Below are 15,143 nucleotides of genomic sequence, written 5' to 3'. Positions count from 1 at the left end.
TGGATCAGCCACGACGAAATGGACGGATCAGACTCGATGGGCCGAGTGGCCTAATTGGACACCTATATCTTATGGTCTTGTGGCTATGAATCCGTTCAAGCAGATTACATTATCCCGAGTGGTGCTGTGCTCTTGAGTAGTTACAACTGCACTCATCTGGGCAAGTAAAGAGAAAAGCATTCTGTTCCAAAGTAGAGCATTGCCAATGGTGGAAAGATTTTGAAAGGAAATCAGCCTTGGATAACCAGCCCATGACCTGTTCAAGTAACCACTATTCATGTGGGTGAGCACTACTGTGACTATAGATTTAGTCAAGTCAAGTCAAGGTTATTGTCATCTAACTATATACATGTATACCGCCAAATGAGACAATGTTTCTCCAGACCAAGTTGTAAAGCACAGTAGTACACATAACACACATATAACTTAGGAAAGTAAGGATAAAATCTACAGATGAATTACATATAAATTACTAAAGTAAGGTGCATAAATTAAATATTGTAGGGTACAGAACAGATTATCTGGTGGCACTTTGAATGTGATGCGGCAGGAAGTTCAGAAGTCTAATAGCCTGAGGGAAGAAACTGTTTCCCACCCTGACTATTCTTGTCTTTGTGCATTGTAGAAAGTCAAAGAGGATGCTGGATGGATGGGTGGGATCCTTGATAAAACTAAGGGCGCTGTGTATGCAGCACTCCTGTTAAATGTCCCTGATGGATGGTAGGCAGACCCCTATAATCCTCTCAGCAGCCTATTCTCAGTCCTTTGTGGGGACTTCTGGTCCAATGTTTGGGTACTCCCATACCAGATGGATATTATAAAATCCTGGTTTATTTCATTATTTAAAATTAATCCAGGATTAAATTTAAATCATACCTGCTGAGGTATGATTTAAACTCATGCCTCCAGTTTGTTAGTACAGGCCTCAAGATTACTAATTTGGCTGCACTGACCCTAGTGATGTCATGCTATATTGTCAGAGATGAGTACACTGTGTGTTACAAGTGTCACCCATTGTAATAATGATCAGGGAGGCACCGAGAAAATCTGTAATTACTGACAAGTACCTTTATTGTCTTAATAGAAGAACAAGTGAACTTACACAACCAAATACTACATGCACACCTACTAAGTTTTTCTGACCTTCCATGAACAGTTGAGTAGTAGAAAATATAATATCAGTTAAAAAGGGATTTCTACTTCTGACCACATGTTCTTCTTTGTCCCGTTTTGAATCTTCATGTTCATGGGGCACCTCACGTCCACAATAGTTGGTCTCTGGAGAGTTATTGATATTTTTTATATGAAAACCTCTGCTTTTGTATCCATTCCTTATCATTTAGAATGTTTCCTTTCAGTGTTATTGGCTTTGGTCTTTTGACTGACCTTTAGATTATGAAGATACGCGGTCCTCTTTTATTGTCATTTAGTAATGCATGCATTAAGAAATGATACAATATTCCTCCGGTGTGATATCACAAAAACACAGGACAGACCAAGACTGAAAAACTAACAAAAACCACATAACTATAACATATAGTTACAACAGTGCAACAATACCATAACTTGATGAAGAACAGTCTATGGTCACAGTAAAAAATTTCAAAGTCTCTCGAAAGTCCCACATCTCACGCAGACGGGAGAAGGAAGAAAACTCTCCCTGCCATGCCTGACTACAGTCCGACTCTGAGTCGTCTGAAAACTTCGAGCTTCCGATCAGCCCTCCGACACCAAGTACCGAGCACCATCTCTATCGAACGTTTCGACCTCAGCCTCGGTCGCCAGCAGCAGGCAAAGCCGGGGATTTTGGGGCCTTCCCTCTGGAAAATTCTCGATCGCACAGTAACAACAGCAGCAAACCAGGCCTTTCAGAAATTTCTCCAGATGTTCCTCTGCTTCTCACGTCTGTCTTCATCAAATCAGAATTGTCCACGGCCCCTATTTAACAGAAACGATATCATTTCACCGGAGAGCTGCGCGCGCTGCGTCGCGCTGCCATCTCCCCCTCCCGCTGATTTCACCTTCATATTGGTCCTAATCCACAAGTGACAACTGGTAATTCATGGCACCTGGTCGTTAGTTCTCAATCAACGACCAGTTCGAATCACTCAGGCCAGACACAGACCCCAACATTCACAAACCTTCATGTTATATCCAACCAAAGAACGCCTCACAAATAACTTCTTATTTGGAAATGATCCCTAGTCCAACAGATCACCTATGTCTACTTTAAAACACTGAAAGCCAAGCAACTTCAGCTCACAAAATGAAGAACATAGAACAGTTCCACAAAATGGCAGCCTCCATCTCCAAGCGCATGACAAGAACAAAGACAATTGTTCCGTCTATTTCCACTGTACTTGACCCATTTGTGTTTGATGTTTTCTTCCATATTTTAATTTTGCCATGGCCGATATGTGGTTCTAATCATAGTGACAGTACCCCTGGGTCTCTACTCGCTGGAATGCAGAAGGATGAGGGGGGACCTTATTGAAACCTTTCGAATGTTGAAAGGCCGAGACAGAGTAGTTGTGTGAAGCATGTTTCCCATGGCAGGGGAGTCTATGACAAGAGAGCACAGCCTCAGGATAGAGGGGCATCCATTTAAAACAGAGATGTGGAGACATTTTTTTAAACAGAAGGTGGTGAATTTATGGAATTTATTACCACAGGCAGCTGTGAAGGTCAGGTCATTAGATGTATTTAAGGCAGAACTTGATAGGTTCTTGACTGGAAATGGTATCAAAGGTTACCTGGAGAAGGCTGGGGAGTAGGGCTGAGGAGGAGAAAGTAGGATCAGCCATGATTGAATGGTGGAGCAGACTTGATGGGCCAAATGGCCTAATTCTGTTCCTATGTCTTATGGTCTTAACAAAGTTTTGAAGAGAAAACAGAAGGGTTGGTATTCTGGAATGATAAGATATTGGAGTCATGAGACAGAAGAAGGACATTTATCTACATTGTCCTTTGAAGCAGGGCTCATTCTCAACAAGTGAACACTTTTCTTTTGTTTCTTTAGGCCATAATAAATGCACTCTGGTTTGGTGATGACGCTTGTGAGGCTGTGAACAGACCGAGACTCCATCACCAACTACTGCCAAACATTGTTCAATTTGAGTCTGAGGAACTAGAACAGAACATAGAAGAGGTTAGTAAAGTGATTTAAAATACAACATTTTGAGCCATTAAGCTGTACCAAACATTCGTCATCAGTGATTCTACTTTTATTTCAAATGGTTTAAGTCTAAATAAAAAAGTTTTTGATAGTCACGTGACAGTGTAGGAGTGTAGTTGGTGTGTCCCCATTAAAAATAAGGCATCCGTTAGTCTTGCGAGACCACGGACCTGCGCCTGGAAAGTCTTCACTCTCCAGGGCACAGGCCTGGGCAAGGTTGTATGGAAGACCAGCAGCTGCCCATGCTGCAAGTCTCCCCTCTCCATGACACCAACGTTGTCCAAGGGAAGGGCATTAGGACCCATACAGCTTGGCACCGGTGTTGTCGCAGAGCAATGTGTGGTTAAGTGCCTTGCTCAAGGACACAACACACTGCCTCAGCTGAGACTCAAACTCACGACCTTCAGGTTGCTAGTCGAATGCCTTAACCACTTGGCCACGTGCCCACTAGTGTCCCCATTAGTGACTACTAAATGTGCCATCCTGTGGAAGATGATTCACCCAATGCGTACTCCATCTTATTGCCCCATAAGCTTCGATTTCTGAAAATTACAGATGCTCTATACTGTATTCCATAAATGTCCTTGGCACAGAATCATCATCAAATGCCTGTAACACCACTAGCACTTGGGGCAGCAATGAAGGTCCTCCATCTCTGTCTGTCCTTGGCCATCTTCTCTATTGTACTTCCAGTGTGGTTCAGGGCTTCCTTCATCGTGTCAGTAGCTTGCTCTCGGTTTTCACTGCTGTTAGTCATGCAAATCCGTCACACACAGAAATAGGATTCTCCATTGCTGTTTCTGTAACATTTTTTTTTTCGACCAGTCAGGGTTATCAGCCCTGAGCTGAACCCCCAAACCTGGAGGGCCGGTGGACCACTCTTAGTCTGGCCCCTACCCTTTGACCTGTTAAGCATGGGTGACCCTACCAAGAGTCAAAGCTCAAGGCCCTGACTCCAGCCAACATAGCTCTCTGGGTTATTGAGGCATGCAAGCCTCCAAACCCTACGACAAGGTTGTGGTCCTCTTGGAAATTAGTTTTTTTTTTGTTTTTTTATTAATTTCTTTATGAGTTTCTACAATACAACAAAAGAAAAACCCACCAGCAAAAAAGAGATTTATACAGTGCAAAACAAACATGACTAATATACAATTCATAACAATAAAGAAAAAGCACCCAAAATGAATTCATATAAAGTTAGTATCCTCCCCACCCTCCCACTACGCAACTCCAAGCCAACCATTTCAATGTAAAGAAAAGTTAAACAGAGCTTTTGTCACCACAGAGCTGTAAATATAAAAAAAGTATATAGCCTACTACCTAAAGTATAATATATTTCACATGAAAAAAACCGTAAAACTTAATCAGAAAAAAAGCTGAAAGTAAGGGAATAAAATACAAAAAAAAGGAAGATAAACCTTTAATCTAAAGAGGAATTATGAAAATATTCAAGAAAAGGTCCCCACACCTTATGGAACTTAATGTCCGAATTAAGAAGTGAATAATGAATCTTTTTAAGGACTAATCAGGACAAAATGTCTCTAAGCCATTGAGCATGAGTGGGTGGGGCAACATCTCTCCACTTAAGAAGAACTAAACCTCTAGCCAAAAGAGAGGCAAAAGATAATGTTCGACGTTTAGTCATACTCAAATGCATATCAACTTCACCCGAGGTGCCAAAAAGGGCAATCAAAGGGTTAGGTTCTAAGTGGCAATTAAGAATATGGGATAAAGTTAAAAAGACTTCTCTCCAAACTAGGACAAGCCCAATGCATATGGATAAGAGAAGCCTCGCCCACTATACACTTGTCCCAAAAGGGTCTGATATCAGGATAGAACCACGATAATTTAGTTTTAGACATATGATCCTTATGTTTAACCTTGAACTGCAAAAGACAGTGGCGAGTGCATAAAGAGGTTGAGTTAACTGAATTAAGAATTGAATTTCAAACCTCGTCGAACAGAGAAATATTTAAATCTATCTCCCAGGCAGTTCTAATTTTATCAAAGGGGGTACACCTCAAGGTCGCTAATTTATCACGAATAGTAGATATTAAACCTTTACCCAATGGATTTATACAAAGAAACAAGTCCAGAACAGTTTTTTTCCAGCATCTCAGGAAAGTTTGGTATTAAAGGGTTGATAAAATGTCTAATTTGAAGATATCTAAAAAAATGAGGTAGGTTAAACTTTGCAGGCAGTTGTTCAAAAGTTGCAAAGCGATTATCTATGAAAAGATCTTCAAAGCGCCTAATGCCCTTTCTGTACCAGACATGAAATGTTAAGTCTTGCATAGAAGGTTGGAAAAGATGGTTATGTAAAATAGGACTAGGGAGAGAGAAACTGTGAAGACCATAATACTTTCTGAACTGAGCCCATATTCTCAGAGTATGTCTAATGAGGGGATTAACAATTAGTTTAGGCAAATGACAGAGAAGTGCAGATCCAAGAAATGTGGAAATGGAGAAATTCTTATTAGAGTTGAACTCCATTGCCACCCATTTTTGGCACTCAGACTGATTATAAAAGAAAGACCAAAAAGTAATACAACATATATTGGCTGCCCAGTAATATAAGCAAAAATTAGGCAAGGCCATGCCACCTTCCCTTACAGATTTTTGAAGGTGAACAAAATTTGTACAAAATACAAATAATCTATTAGCATGGTTAATTGGATTCAAAGTGATGTGCTAAATGGTGAAATTGCTTAGTTCATCTTACTTTAGTTTTAACCATTTTCTTGCTTTAAATTATCCCTGTTTCTGTATTCCTTCTATTTTTCATCGAGTGTCCAAGGTTTCATGCACCAGTCCCTACTTTCTCACAGCTATAAAAATTATTCCTGGTCAAGTGAATCATTTCCGGTTGCAAATCACTTTCCACTTTCTGATTTTGATCCCCCCCTCCAGCTCCGTCGGTTTCGAGAGGAAATGGAGAATGCATTAAAGAAGAAAATGCACCTCACTGGTTTTGCCGATATGCCTTCAGTGGTGCAGGCTATTGTAAGAGAAGGGCGCGTTTGGCATGCCGTTTCAGATACCGTGCGTAAAGATGGTTGTCCTGCAGGATATTGAAGTGCTCAGAGGCCTTTTCAACTTCTGCCCCTCATTGTGTGAATTATCGTAGAATATTTTGGTGGATATGAATAGGATATTTATCTGTGAATTATTACCACTGTGTGGCTCACTGAAGACCTTAACATTGTGAAACGAACCAAACCAAACCATTTTGTTGAAAGCTAGAAAGACCCATGTTGTGATGCACCCAGAGGGCTGTAAATCACAGGACTACAAAGCCAGGGGGTAATTAGTCTCAACAAAGATTTTCAGCCATTCGGAGTCCAGTGTGCTCCATTCAAGCTTTTCCAAACCAATCATTTACAATGATGCTCTCAAATGTCCTCCCTGCTCCAATGGGAGCAAGAAGTTGGGAAGTGAACTATAAACTGCCTTTAACGAAGACCATGCTAGCTACAGTACATTGCACAGTGTGAACATATCATATTTAGATGATTTTTAGGGCTCAGGTTAAAGCTTATCAGGAAGCTGTGTGAAAATTTAAATGGTGTCAGTGAATGAACTGAATTCTCTTAATATTTCTTCTTGAATATCTATGAGGGTAACAATGAAGGTTCTGTTGGTCTTACAATGAGGGTTCCATTGAGGCTTCCATTGGTCCATTGAGGGTTACAGTGAGGGTAACAACGATGGTCCCATTGAGGGTAACGATGGGGTTCCACTGATCCTTCAATTGGTCCAATGAGGGTTTCATTGGTCTTACAATGAGGGTTAAAAAGAGGGTTTCATTGGCCCATTGATAGTTACAATTAGGGTTCGATTGGTCCTTCCATTGAAGATTCCATTAGTCCTTCCATTGGTACATTGTGGGTTACAATGAGGATTCCAATGGCCCTTCCATTGGTCTATTGAGGGTTAGAATGAGGGTTCCATTAGTCCTTTAACAAAGACCATGCTAATGTAGGTTTTCACAAATAAAACGGCATGAGACATTTTAAGTTTAGGAAAGAACCGTAACAATGCATGCCTTGAACTCCAAAACCTGAACACAAAGAGCACAAAAAGTCCTTCATGTAATTCCCTCATCACATCAGACCAGCCTCTAAAGTGAACCCCCAACCCCATGTCAGTGGTTGTGAAGTCTGTACATTTCCACCAATTACATTATCCAACACAAAATACAAAGTGCTGAATATATCATATTTAGATGAGATTATTTAGGGCTCAGGAAACCATGTGGAGTTTAAGTACAGATATTAATGTATGACCTGAATTCACCTAATATTTCTCCTTGAATATCTATGACTACTTACAATGAGGGGTCCATTGGTCTCCCATCAGAGTTAGCGAAAGTAACAAGTTGAACCCTCAAAGAGTTTCTAGACTTTTAATGCCTGGGTCCATTTCTTCACCACAGGACAAAGTAATGAACGTCACCAGTCTTTACATGGCCAGAACATTCCATTCTTTAGTTCCCTGAATCATTTTATTGTCAAATGATCAGATTAATGAAGCTGCTATTTTTTTGATTTCAAAGGCACAGTTTTGTAATAATGAGCATAAACATCTGATCACAAGAACAATATTGTCAATTAAGATGGGCTGCCTTCATGAATAAGCATTACAGCAAAGTTTACCTGGACCTTTCTAAGATTGCACATAAGTTATTCCTCTCTCTGCTAACACACAGAAGCAGAGATCAGTCAAAAGTGGCAGAGTGCAACACCAGATAAGTACGACCGAAATTTCAGATCCATTTGTATTCTTGCTATTGAGCAGAAACTAATTCACTGGACTTCTCAAAGAATTTCAGAAGCTTTGACATTCGGGTCCATTTTAGCCCCAGCGTAAAGAACTGAAAGACCAGGCAGCAATGAGAGGGTTAATATTGCCCTTCAGCTTAGCCGCTCCTACGGTGTACCTGTCAGTATGAATATTAACCTTTCTCCTTTGAGCAGTTGCCGGAGAGCTGTCATAAGGTAGCAGTTGTCCATCATGTCCGACGATGACAGGAAACCTGTGCGGGAGAGCTTTTAAATTGGAAGAGCCGCTGCACTGGGGCAGTTCCACTCTCTCGAACTCAGACGTCCAAGTCCAGTAGTACAAACATGTGTCACAAACTGGGGTCTTCCTTGGCTGCAGTGGATGACCACGTACCTCATCATGCCCTTCACTCTCCACTGAGTGTTGGGGTACCACCTTCCTGGCCATTGGATCTCACTGTAGATCTCATCTGCCCAGCTGACTTTGGATGCTAGGACAGGTACGCCCCTATCTCACCAGGATATGAGGCCACCATCTACCCTCACCTGGTTTAGCCCTCCTGTCGATCTGCCAGGGTGTGGGCACTGCTGTATGCAAACAGCTACTTGGGGCCGGCAATGTCCTTTCTTAGATATGAAAAGAAAAGCATCCAATGACATCATTGGGCCTGATTTCAACTGAAGCATGGAAACAATTGAGAAATGTGTTTGTCATTGTCACATGTACCAGGTAAAATGGAAAACTTGGTTTTATCTGCCATGCGTACAGATCATCTTATCACATCAGTGTTTTGAGGTAGCATTAGGGAAAATAGTGCTGAAAATGTCCAAAATAGAAGGTCCAATACGATACATGACTTTTAGGTGTATTGTGTGACAGAGAAAGCAAGAGAAGAGAACCTTAACCCTTCCCAAAATGGTTCTTCAGATCCTCCCAAACAACTTATTGCCTTCTGATGTCCTATTCTCACTTCAGTTAGGAGACAGAGAAACCAAATGAAATGCAGAAGTTAGTCTTCTGGCTTTCAAAGATGGAAATAACATGATATTTGCCAATTGCTCTTGACTTGCACTCCATAACATCACCTTTTAAAATTCTTCTTTTGGCTCCATAATAACTTTTTGCTGAACAGACAAATGTTTACCAAACAACATGATGAAATAACCAAGACTATATGACAAATCCTTTGGCATGTAATTTTCCTGCCACTAAACAAGAAAAGTGCTTTTTCCATCAACAATGTGCATGCTCAGATTTGATTGAATCAAATGTTCTGTTATTCTGTGCTCAGATTTCTGCTTGACTGCAGTAGGTGTTGTCTAATTGCAAAACACAACGTTAAATTGCACAGATTGATATGTGTTGTAATTGTGGCACAATGTACTTTAGGAAGGTGGATAATGTCTCTTTGTCTACACATTAATTTATGTGTACTTAGCGAACTGTTTAATCAATTTAGAATTAACAATTTTACTTATTCTTAATCCCACGTTCTTTTTTTTGTGAAAAAATATGGTTTCTAACAGAGTGGAAACTAAAGGTATTTACAATTTAAAGAATTTCGAATAAAAAGTCAAAATATTAGAAATGCACAGCAAGTTGTTCAAGTTAATAATTTCTGACCTTTAAAGAAATCAACTTTTGACATCTTTCTCATTGTCTCTTTTAATTTTAAATTCTGGATCTTTAACATTTTTCCCAAATATTTCCTTCTTGCGCAGTTTACTAAATGGAGAGAAAATTCAAAAGTCTGAGGTGCAAAGGGTCTTGGGAGTCCTCGTGCAGGATTCCCTGAAGGTTAATTTACAAGTTGACTTGGTGGTAAGGAAGCCAAATGCAATGTTAGTATTCATTTCGAGAAGACTAGAATATAAAAGCAAGGATGTAATGCTCAGATTTTATAAGGCACTGGTGAGGTTTCACTTGGAGTATTGTGATCAGTTTATCTAAGAAAAGATATGTTGACTTTAGGGAAGATTGAAAGGAGATTCACAAAAATGATTCTGGGATCGAAAGGCTTGTCATATCAGGAGTGTTTGGTGGCTCTGGGCCTGTATTCACGAGAATTCAGAAGAATGAGAGGTGACCTCATTAAAACCTATCAAATGTTGAAAGGCCTTTATAGAGTGGATGTGGAGAGGGTATTTCCTGTGGTGGGAGAGTCTAGGACCAGAGGACACAGCCTCAGAATAGAGGGGCATCCTTTTAGAATAGAGATGAGTGTTATATACCCCTAGGGTTCATTTTTTTCCTGTGGACTGTCACTTTAAAACACCGAGAGAATGAGACTGACTTTTGGACACTGTTGGGTTTCTATTGACTACAAAATTGCTTGGTTACTACGGTGAGAGAGGTGGAGTTATTTGATGGACAATTGATTGTTTATACAAGTCCACGGCTTGTTTTGAATAAGCAAGGTCAGATGATTCTCTCACGGAGACAGGGAGACACGTGGTCAGAGTCCAGATGGGTTCGATCATGGAAAGACACCAGTGAGTGGGGTCGCTGGTTTAAACTTTCAGTAGCCCAAAGGGGTGAGTTGAGATCGATCCAGGGTATTGATAAATGACTCTCATAAGTGCTGCAACTAGAAGAAGTTTGCAGAGAGGAGGGGAGAGGAAGGTTTGAAATAGAAGAAACCTAGTGACAAAGGGGTCACTGTTTGGACTCTCTCCTAGTAGCCCGTAAGGGTGAGCATGATTCCAGCGAATACGAAAGTGTGATTGTCACAGGAGTGGGTTCTCTGGTGAAGGGAAAACCTTTGTGAATACCACATGTGTGTTTACCCTTTGACTGGGTGTGGTAGTTCACTGAAGAAAGGCACCCCTGTGGCAAATCACTGTTGGAGTTATTTCGCATGTCATGATAAGTGGCTATCACATTGTGTGATTGGGGTAACCGTGCGGAATCTACCGGTGTGTCTACCCTTGCCTGGGTGGTAGTTTTCCCTCGAAGAGGGTCCCCTTTGTGATAAGCTACTGTTGGTGATAATCCATACGCGGATTGGGTTTGAGTACCCTGTGGTCACCACTTTGGGATGACCCGTAGCTGAATTCGGGCGTGGTATTGTGGTAACCACTCATGAGAAAGGATATTCTGTGAAGATCACTGTCGGTGATACTTCACGTGTGGATTCGGAGCTGATGACGGAAGACCGACGACACTTGCTTACTTGTTTTTCTCCTATCGTGGATTTCGCCTCGGATTACAAATTTCTCTCTCATAACCAGAACAACTCGGTGCATTGAACTGAACTTAGTTACATTACCATCGCATGACTTTAAATCTTGCCACCCGAGTTTGAATGAGTTTTGGAATTATATTCACACACATATATTGAGATAACACTGCTAACTTTTGGTTATCTTATTTAAGGTACTATATTAAGTAGTTACTAATAAAGATAGTGTTGTTCAACATCAAAACCCGACTCCAGGTGTGTTCTATTGCTGCTGATGCTTTTACAGGGTTGCGTGTACATAACATGAGGAAGAATTTCTTTAGCTAGAGAGTGATGAATCTGTGGCATTCATTACCACAGGCGGCTGTGGAAGCCAAGTCTTTGGGCATATTAAAGACAGAGGTTGATAGATTCTTGAATGGATACGGGGAGAAGGCAGGAGGTCGGGGCTGAGAAAACAAATGGATCAGCCATGATGAAATGGTGGTAGAGACTCGGCCCAAGTCTGCTCCTATATCTTATAGCCTTACAAGTCTAACTTCCCAGGCAAAATGAATTTTGGTGCAATGTGATACATGTAGTTATCAGACTTCTACCACGCAGCATTGCATTTGCAGAAATAATGATGGCAAAATCGTCAGCACCTGACGTCATCACTCCTTGAAAAGTTCCTCTATGTTATGGCAGTAACACAATAACAGCAGTTTGCCCGTGTGGAGTAACGTCAATTCACCCGTGTGGAGTAACATCAATTCGCCCATGCGGAGTAGCGTCAATTCGCCCGTGCGGAGTAACATTAGTTCGTCCTTGCGAAGTAACGTCAATTTGCCCGTGTGGAGTAACGTCAATTCACCCCTGCGGAGTAACGTCAATCCGCCCTTGTGGAGTAACATAAATACCACAAGTTTTGAGAAATGGAATAAAGATTTTCTTTGATCAAATTTATATTGATAAAAGGAATAATTTCACTATGCATACAGAAAATTAAACTAGTTTACCAAGAACAATGAATGCAGTTGTTGATTTACAGCAGAAGGCCACTTAATAGATTTGCCTTGAAAACAAATACAATAGGGTCTTTTAAGAACCTCTTAGGTAGGTACCTGGAGCTTAGAAAACTCGAGGGCTATGTGGTAGGGAAACTCTAGGCAGTTTCTAGAGCAGGTTACATGGTCGGCACAACATTGTGGGCCGAAGGGCCTGTAATGTGCTGTAGGTTTCTATGTTCTATTTTCTAATGGCAACCTCCTCTGTTAATACTTACATAATGATACTTTAACTAGAAAAATGATCTTACATTTTTTGTAACTTAAATGAACTACCTTTCCTCTTCAGCCTACAATAAAATCAAAGTTCCCTTGCCTTTAGATTGTGCATCCGCAGCGGTTTATGTTTGAGAGCAAGTCTTCCTGTAAGAACACACCTTCATTTATCAAATACATGCCATGGTAAATTGTGTTGCAGACTGTTTTCTGGGAATGAAAACCCTCCTGTATTGAGAAATTGCACTATTCAATGCAATCCTGAACTCAGTGTGCTCATCAAGAGAGTGAGAGCTGATTGCCCTCTACTTGAGGAAAGAATGCACACAAGTATTGGTTGCCAGGTCTGAGGAGACACTGTTTTTCCGTTGATTTAAATGTAAAAGAACAGATGTGCATGTTCCAAAGACTTGCCTGTTAATCTAAAAATACATTTTCAGTGCTTTAGACATTTTAAATTCTTTCCGAGATCCCTGTTTCAATCTTCATAGTGATTCGTTAATGAACCAATGCTTCAAATAATATGAAGTGATTTAATATTTTTAAGTTTTCAAAGCTTTTGAAAGATCAGAAACATCTCAGAACTATTTTGAAAAATCAAAATGTTGTTCAAAGATTGGTTCTCAATCTGGGGAGGAATAAAACTGCTGTCGGACCTGATTTTAAGAACCATTCGTCTTTACTCTTGTGCATGATATCACGGAAGTTTGCGGGAAAGAATCAAATGCAATAGCTCTGTTTATTGTCTGCTGAACCCTAACTCTTGGCCGTTACATATCCAATTATTGCACCCAGGTGTAGCCACAGAAATCTAGTCAGAGGGAAATAGATGCAAAAATATTACGTTTATATAGCAATGCACACAAAATGCTGGAGGAACTCGGCAGGTCAGGCAGCATCTATGGGAATGAACACATAGTCAATTTTTCGGGCTGAGGCCCCTCGCCATATATATACCTTTCAAAACCTTGAGCTAGATCAAATGATCAGAATCACATGTAATATCGATGGCATATGTTGTGAAATTTGTAATCTTTATGCCAGCAGTACAATGAAATACATGATAAATAAATATAGATTAAAAAATTAAATTTAATTAAGTATATACTTTATATATATATATATATATACACATATGTATATGTAATATATGTATATGTATTATACATATATATGTCCATTAAATAGTTAAGTTAAAATAAGTATTGCAAGAAGAACAAAAAATAAAACGTAGTGAGGTAGTATTCATGGCTTCAATGTCCAATTACAAATCAGACGGCAGAGGGGGAGAAGCTGTTCCTGAATCACTGAGGTTGTGCCTTAATGCTTCTGACCTCCTTCCCAACGGTAGCAATGAGAAGAGAGCATGTCCTGGGTGGTGGGGGTCCTCAATAATGAGCGAGGTCTTTCTGAGGCACCACTCCTCGAGGGTGTCTTGGATACTAGTGATGGAGCTGACTAGCTTTACTAGTTTCTGCACCTTACTTCAATCTGGTGCAGGAGCCCCCTCCCCCCTCCCCATACCAGACGGTAATGCAGCCAGTCAGAACGCTCAACGTGGTACATAGGTAGATGTTTTCGAGAGTTGGAGTTGACAAACCAAAGCTCTAACTGTGAAGTGTAGTCACAGTTGGAATATTAAGATTTGCTGCAGACAGTTTGCACGCAGAAAGATGTTAAGATTGGTGGCCGATTGATATTTGTTGAGCTTTGTAGCCAATTGATATTTGTCGAGCTTTATAGCCGATTGATGTTTGTCAAGCTTTATCAAAGTAGACAGAAGGGTAGCAGAACATATGGAATGACCAATATAGTCTGGTCAGGAACAGCTTATAAGGAACATTGATTCTCTGCTTTCTGATGAGTATTATTGGGGAAAAAGCAGTTGAAGAGAGATTGAAAAGGAGTTTGAAACCATTCAACTCCAGAAGTGGCCTTTAAAGAAATTGTACATCAAATAAAATCAGTGAAAAGGCAGTATTTTTGATAGCAACACACACAAAATGCTGAGAAACTCAGCAGGTCAGGCAGCATCTATGGAAATGAATAAACAGTTGACATTTCAGGCCAAGACCCTTCTTCAGGATTTCAGTACTTTTGATATTCTACTTTACTAATTCGAAGTCCGTTTTCTTATTAAAGTATGCATACTTTGTACAACTTTGAGGTTCGTCTCCTTACAGGCAGCCACCAAGCAAAGAACCCCAATAGAACCCGTTAAAAACAAAAAAAAGGCCGTTCAATCCCCGGTGTGCAGAAAAGGGGGAAAGCAAACAAATTGTGCAAACAATAAAAGCAAGCAGAGAGCATTCAGACCTGAAGTTCGCAACGCCAGGCATCGCAGCCGACGATCCAGAAACCCACTAGATGCAGACTACAGCCGCAGTCCAGCCCAGAGATCAGCAAACCTTGCAGTTGGAGGAGCAACACCTCATATACCGTCTCGGTAGACTCCAGCCCCTTGGTATGAACATAGAATTCTCCAACTTCCGGTAATTCCCTCCCCCTCCCTTCCCCTATCCCTATTTCACTCTGCCCCTTCCCCCAGCTGCCTATCACCTCCCTCATGGTTCCGCCTCCTTCTACTACCCATTGTGTTTTCCCCTATTCCTTCTTCACCTTTCCTGCCTATCACCTCCCTGTTTCCTTTCCCCCACCCCTTTGTCTTTCCCCTTACTGGTTTTTCACCTGGAACCTACCAGCCTTCTCCTTCCCGCCCTCCCCCCACCTTCTTTATAGAGCC

At 40.8% G+C, this 15,143-nt stretch overlaps 1 protein-coding gene across 6 annotated transcripts in view; it reads left to right on the top strand.

The window, feature by feature from the left end:
• The window catches only part of LOC140189937 (glutathione hydrolase 1 proenzyme-like), an 87,298-nt gene that overhangs the window by 62,318 nt on the left and 9,837 nt on the right, over positions 1-15,143 (top strand). For 3 of the 6 annotated variants that reach the window (XM_072246303.1, XM_072246302.1, XM_072246304.1), the window contains exon 12: positions 3,020-3,148. In XM_072246303.1, the coding sequence (XP_072102404.1) occupies positions 3,020-3,148 (129 nt within the window). Of the gene's footprint in view, positions 1-3,019; positions 3,149-6,085; positions 10,448-15,143 lie in introns of those variants that run through there. The other 3 variants (XM_072246305.1, XM_072246300.1, XM_072246306.1) reach the window with 2 other exon arrangements.

Source organism: Mobula birostris, chromosome 29, assembly GCF_030028105.1.
Source record: "Mobula birostris isolate sMobBir1 chromosome 29, sMobBir1.hap1, whole genome shotgun sequence".
NCBI classification, from domain to species: Eukaryota; Metazoa; Chordata; class Chondrichthyes; order Myliobatiformes; family Myliobatidae; genus Mobula; species Mobula birostris.
Note: the sequence above shows the minus strand (reverse complement) of the source record. Positions and strands in the feature narration are given on the sequence as shown.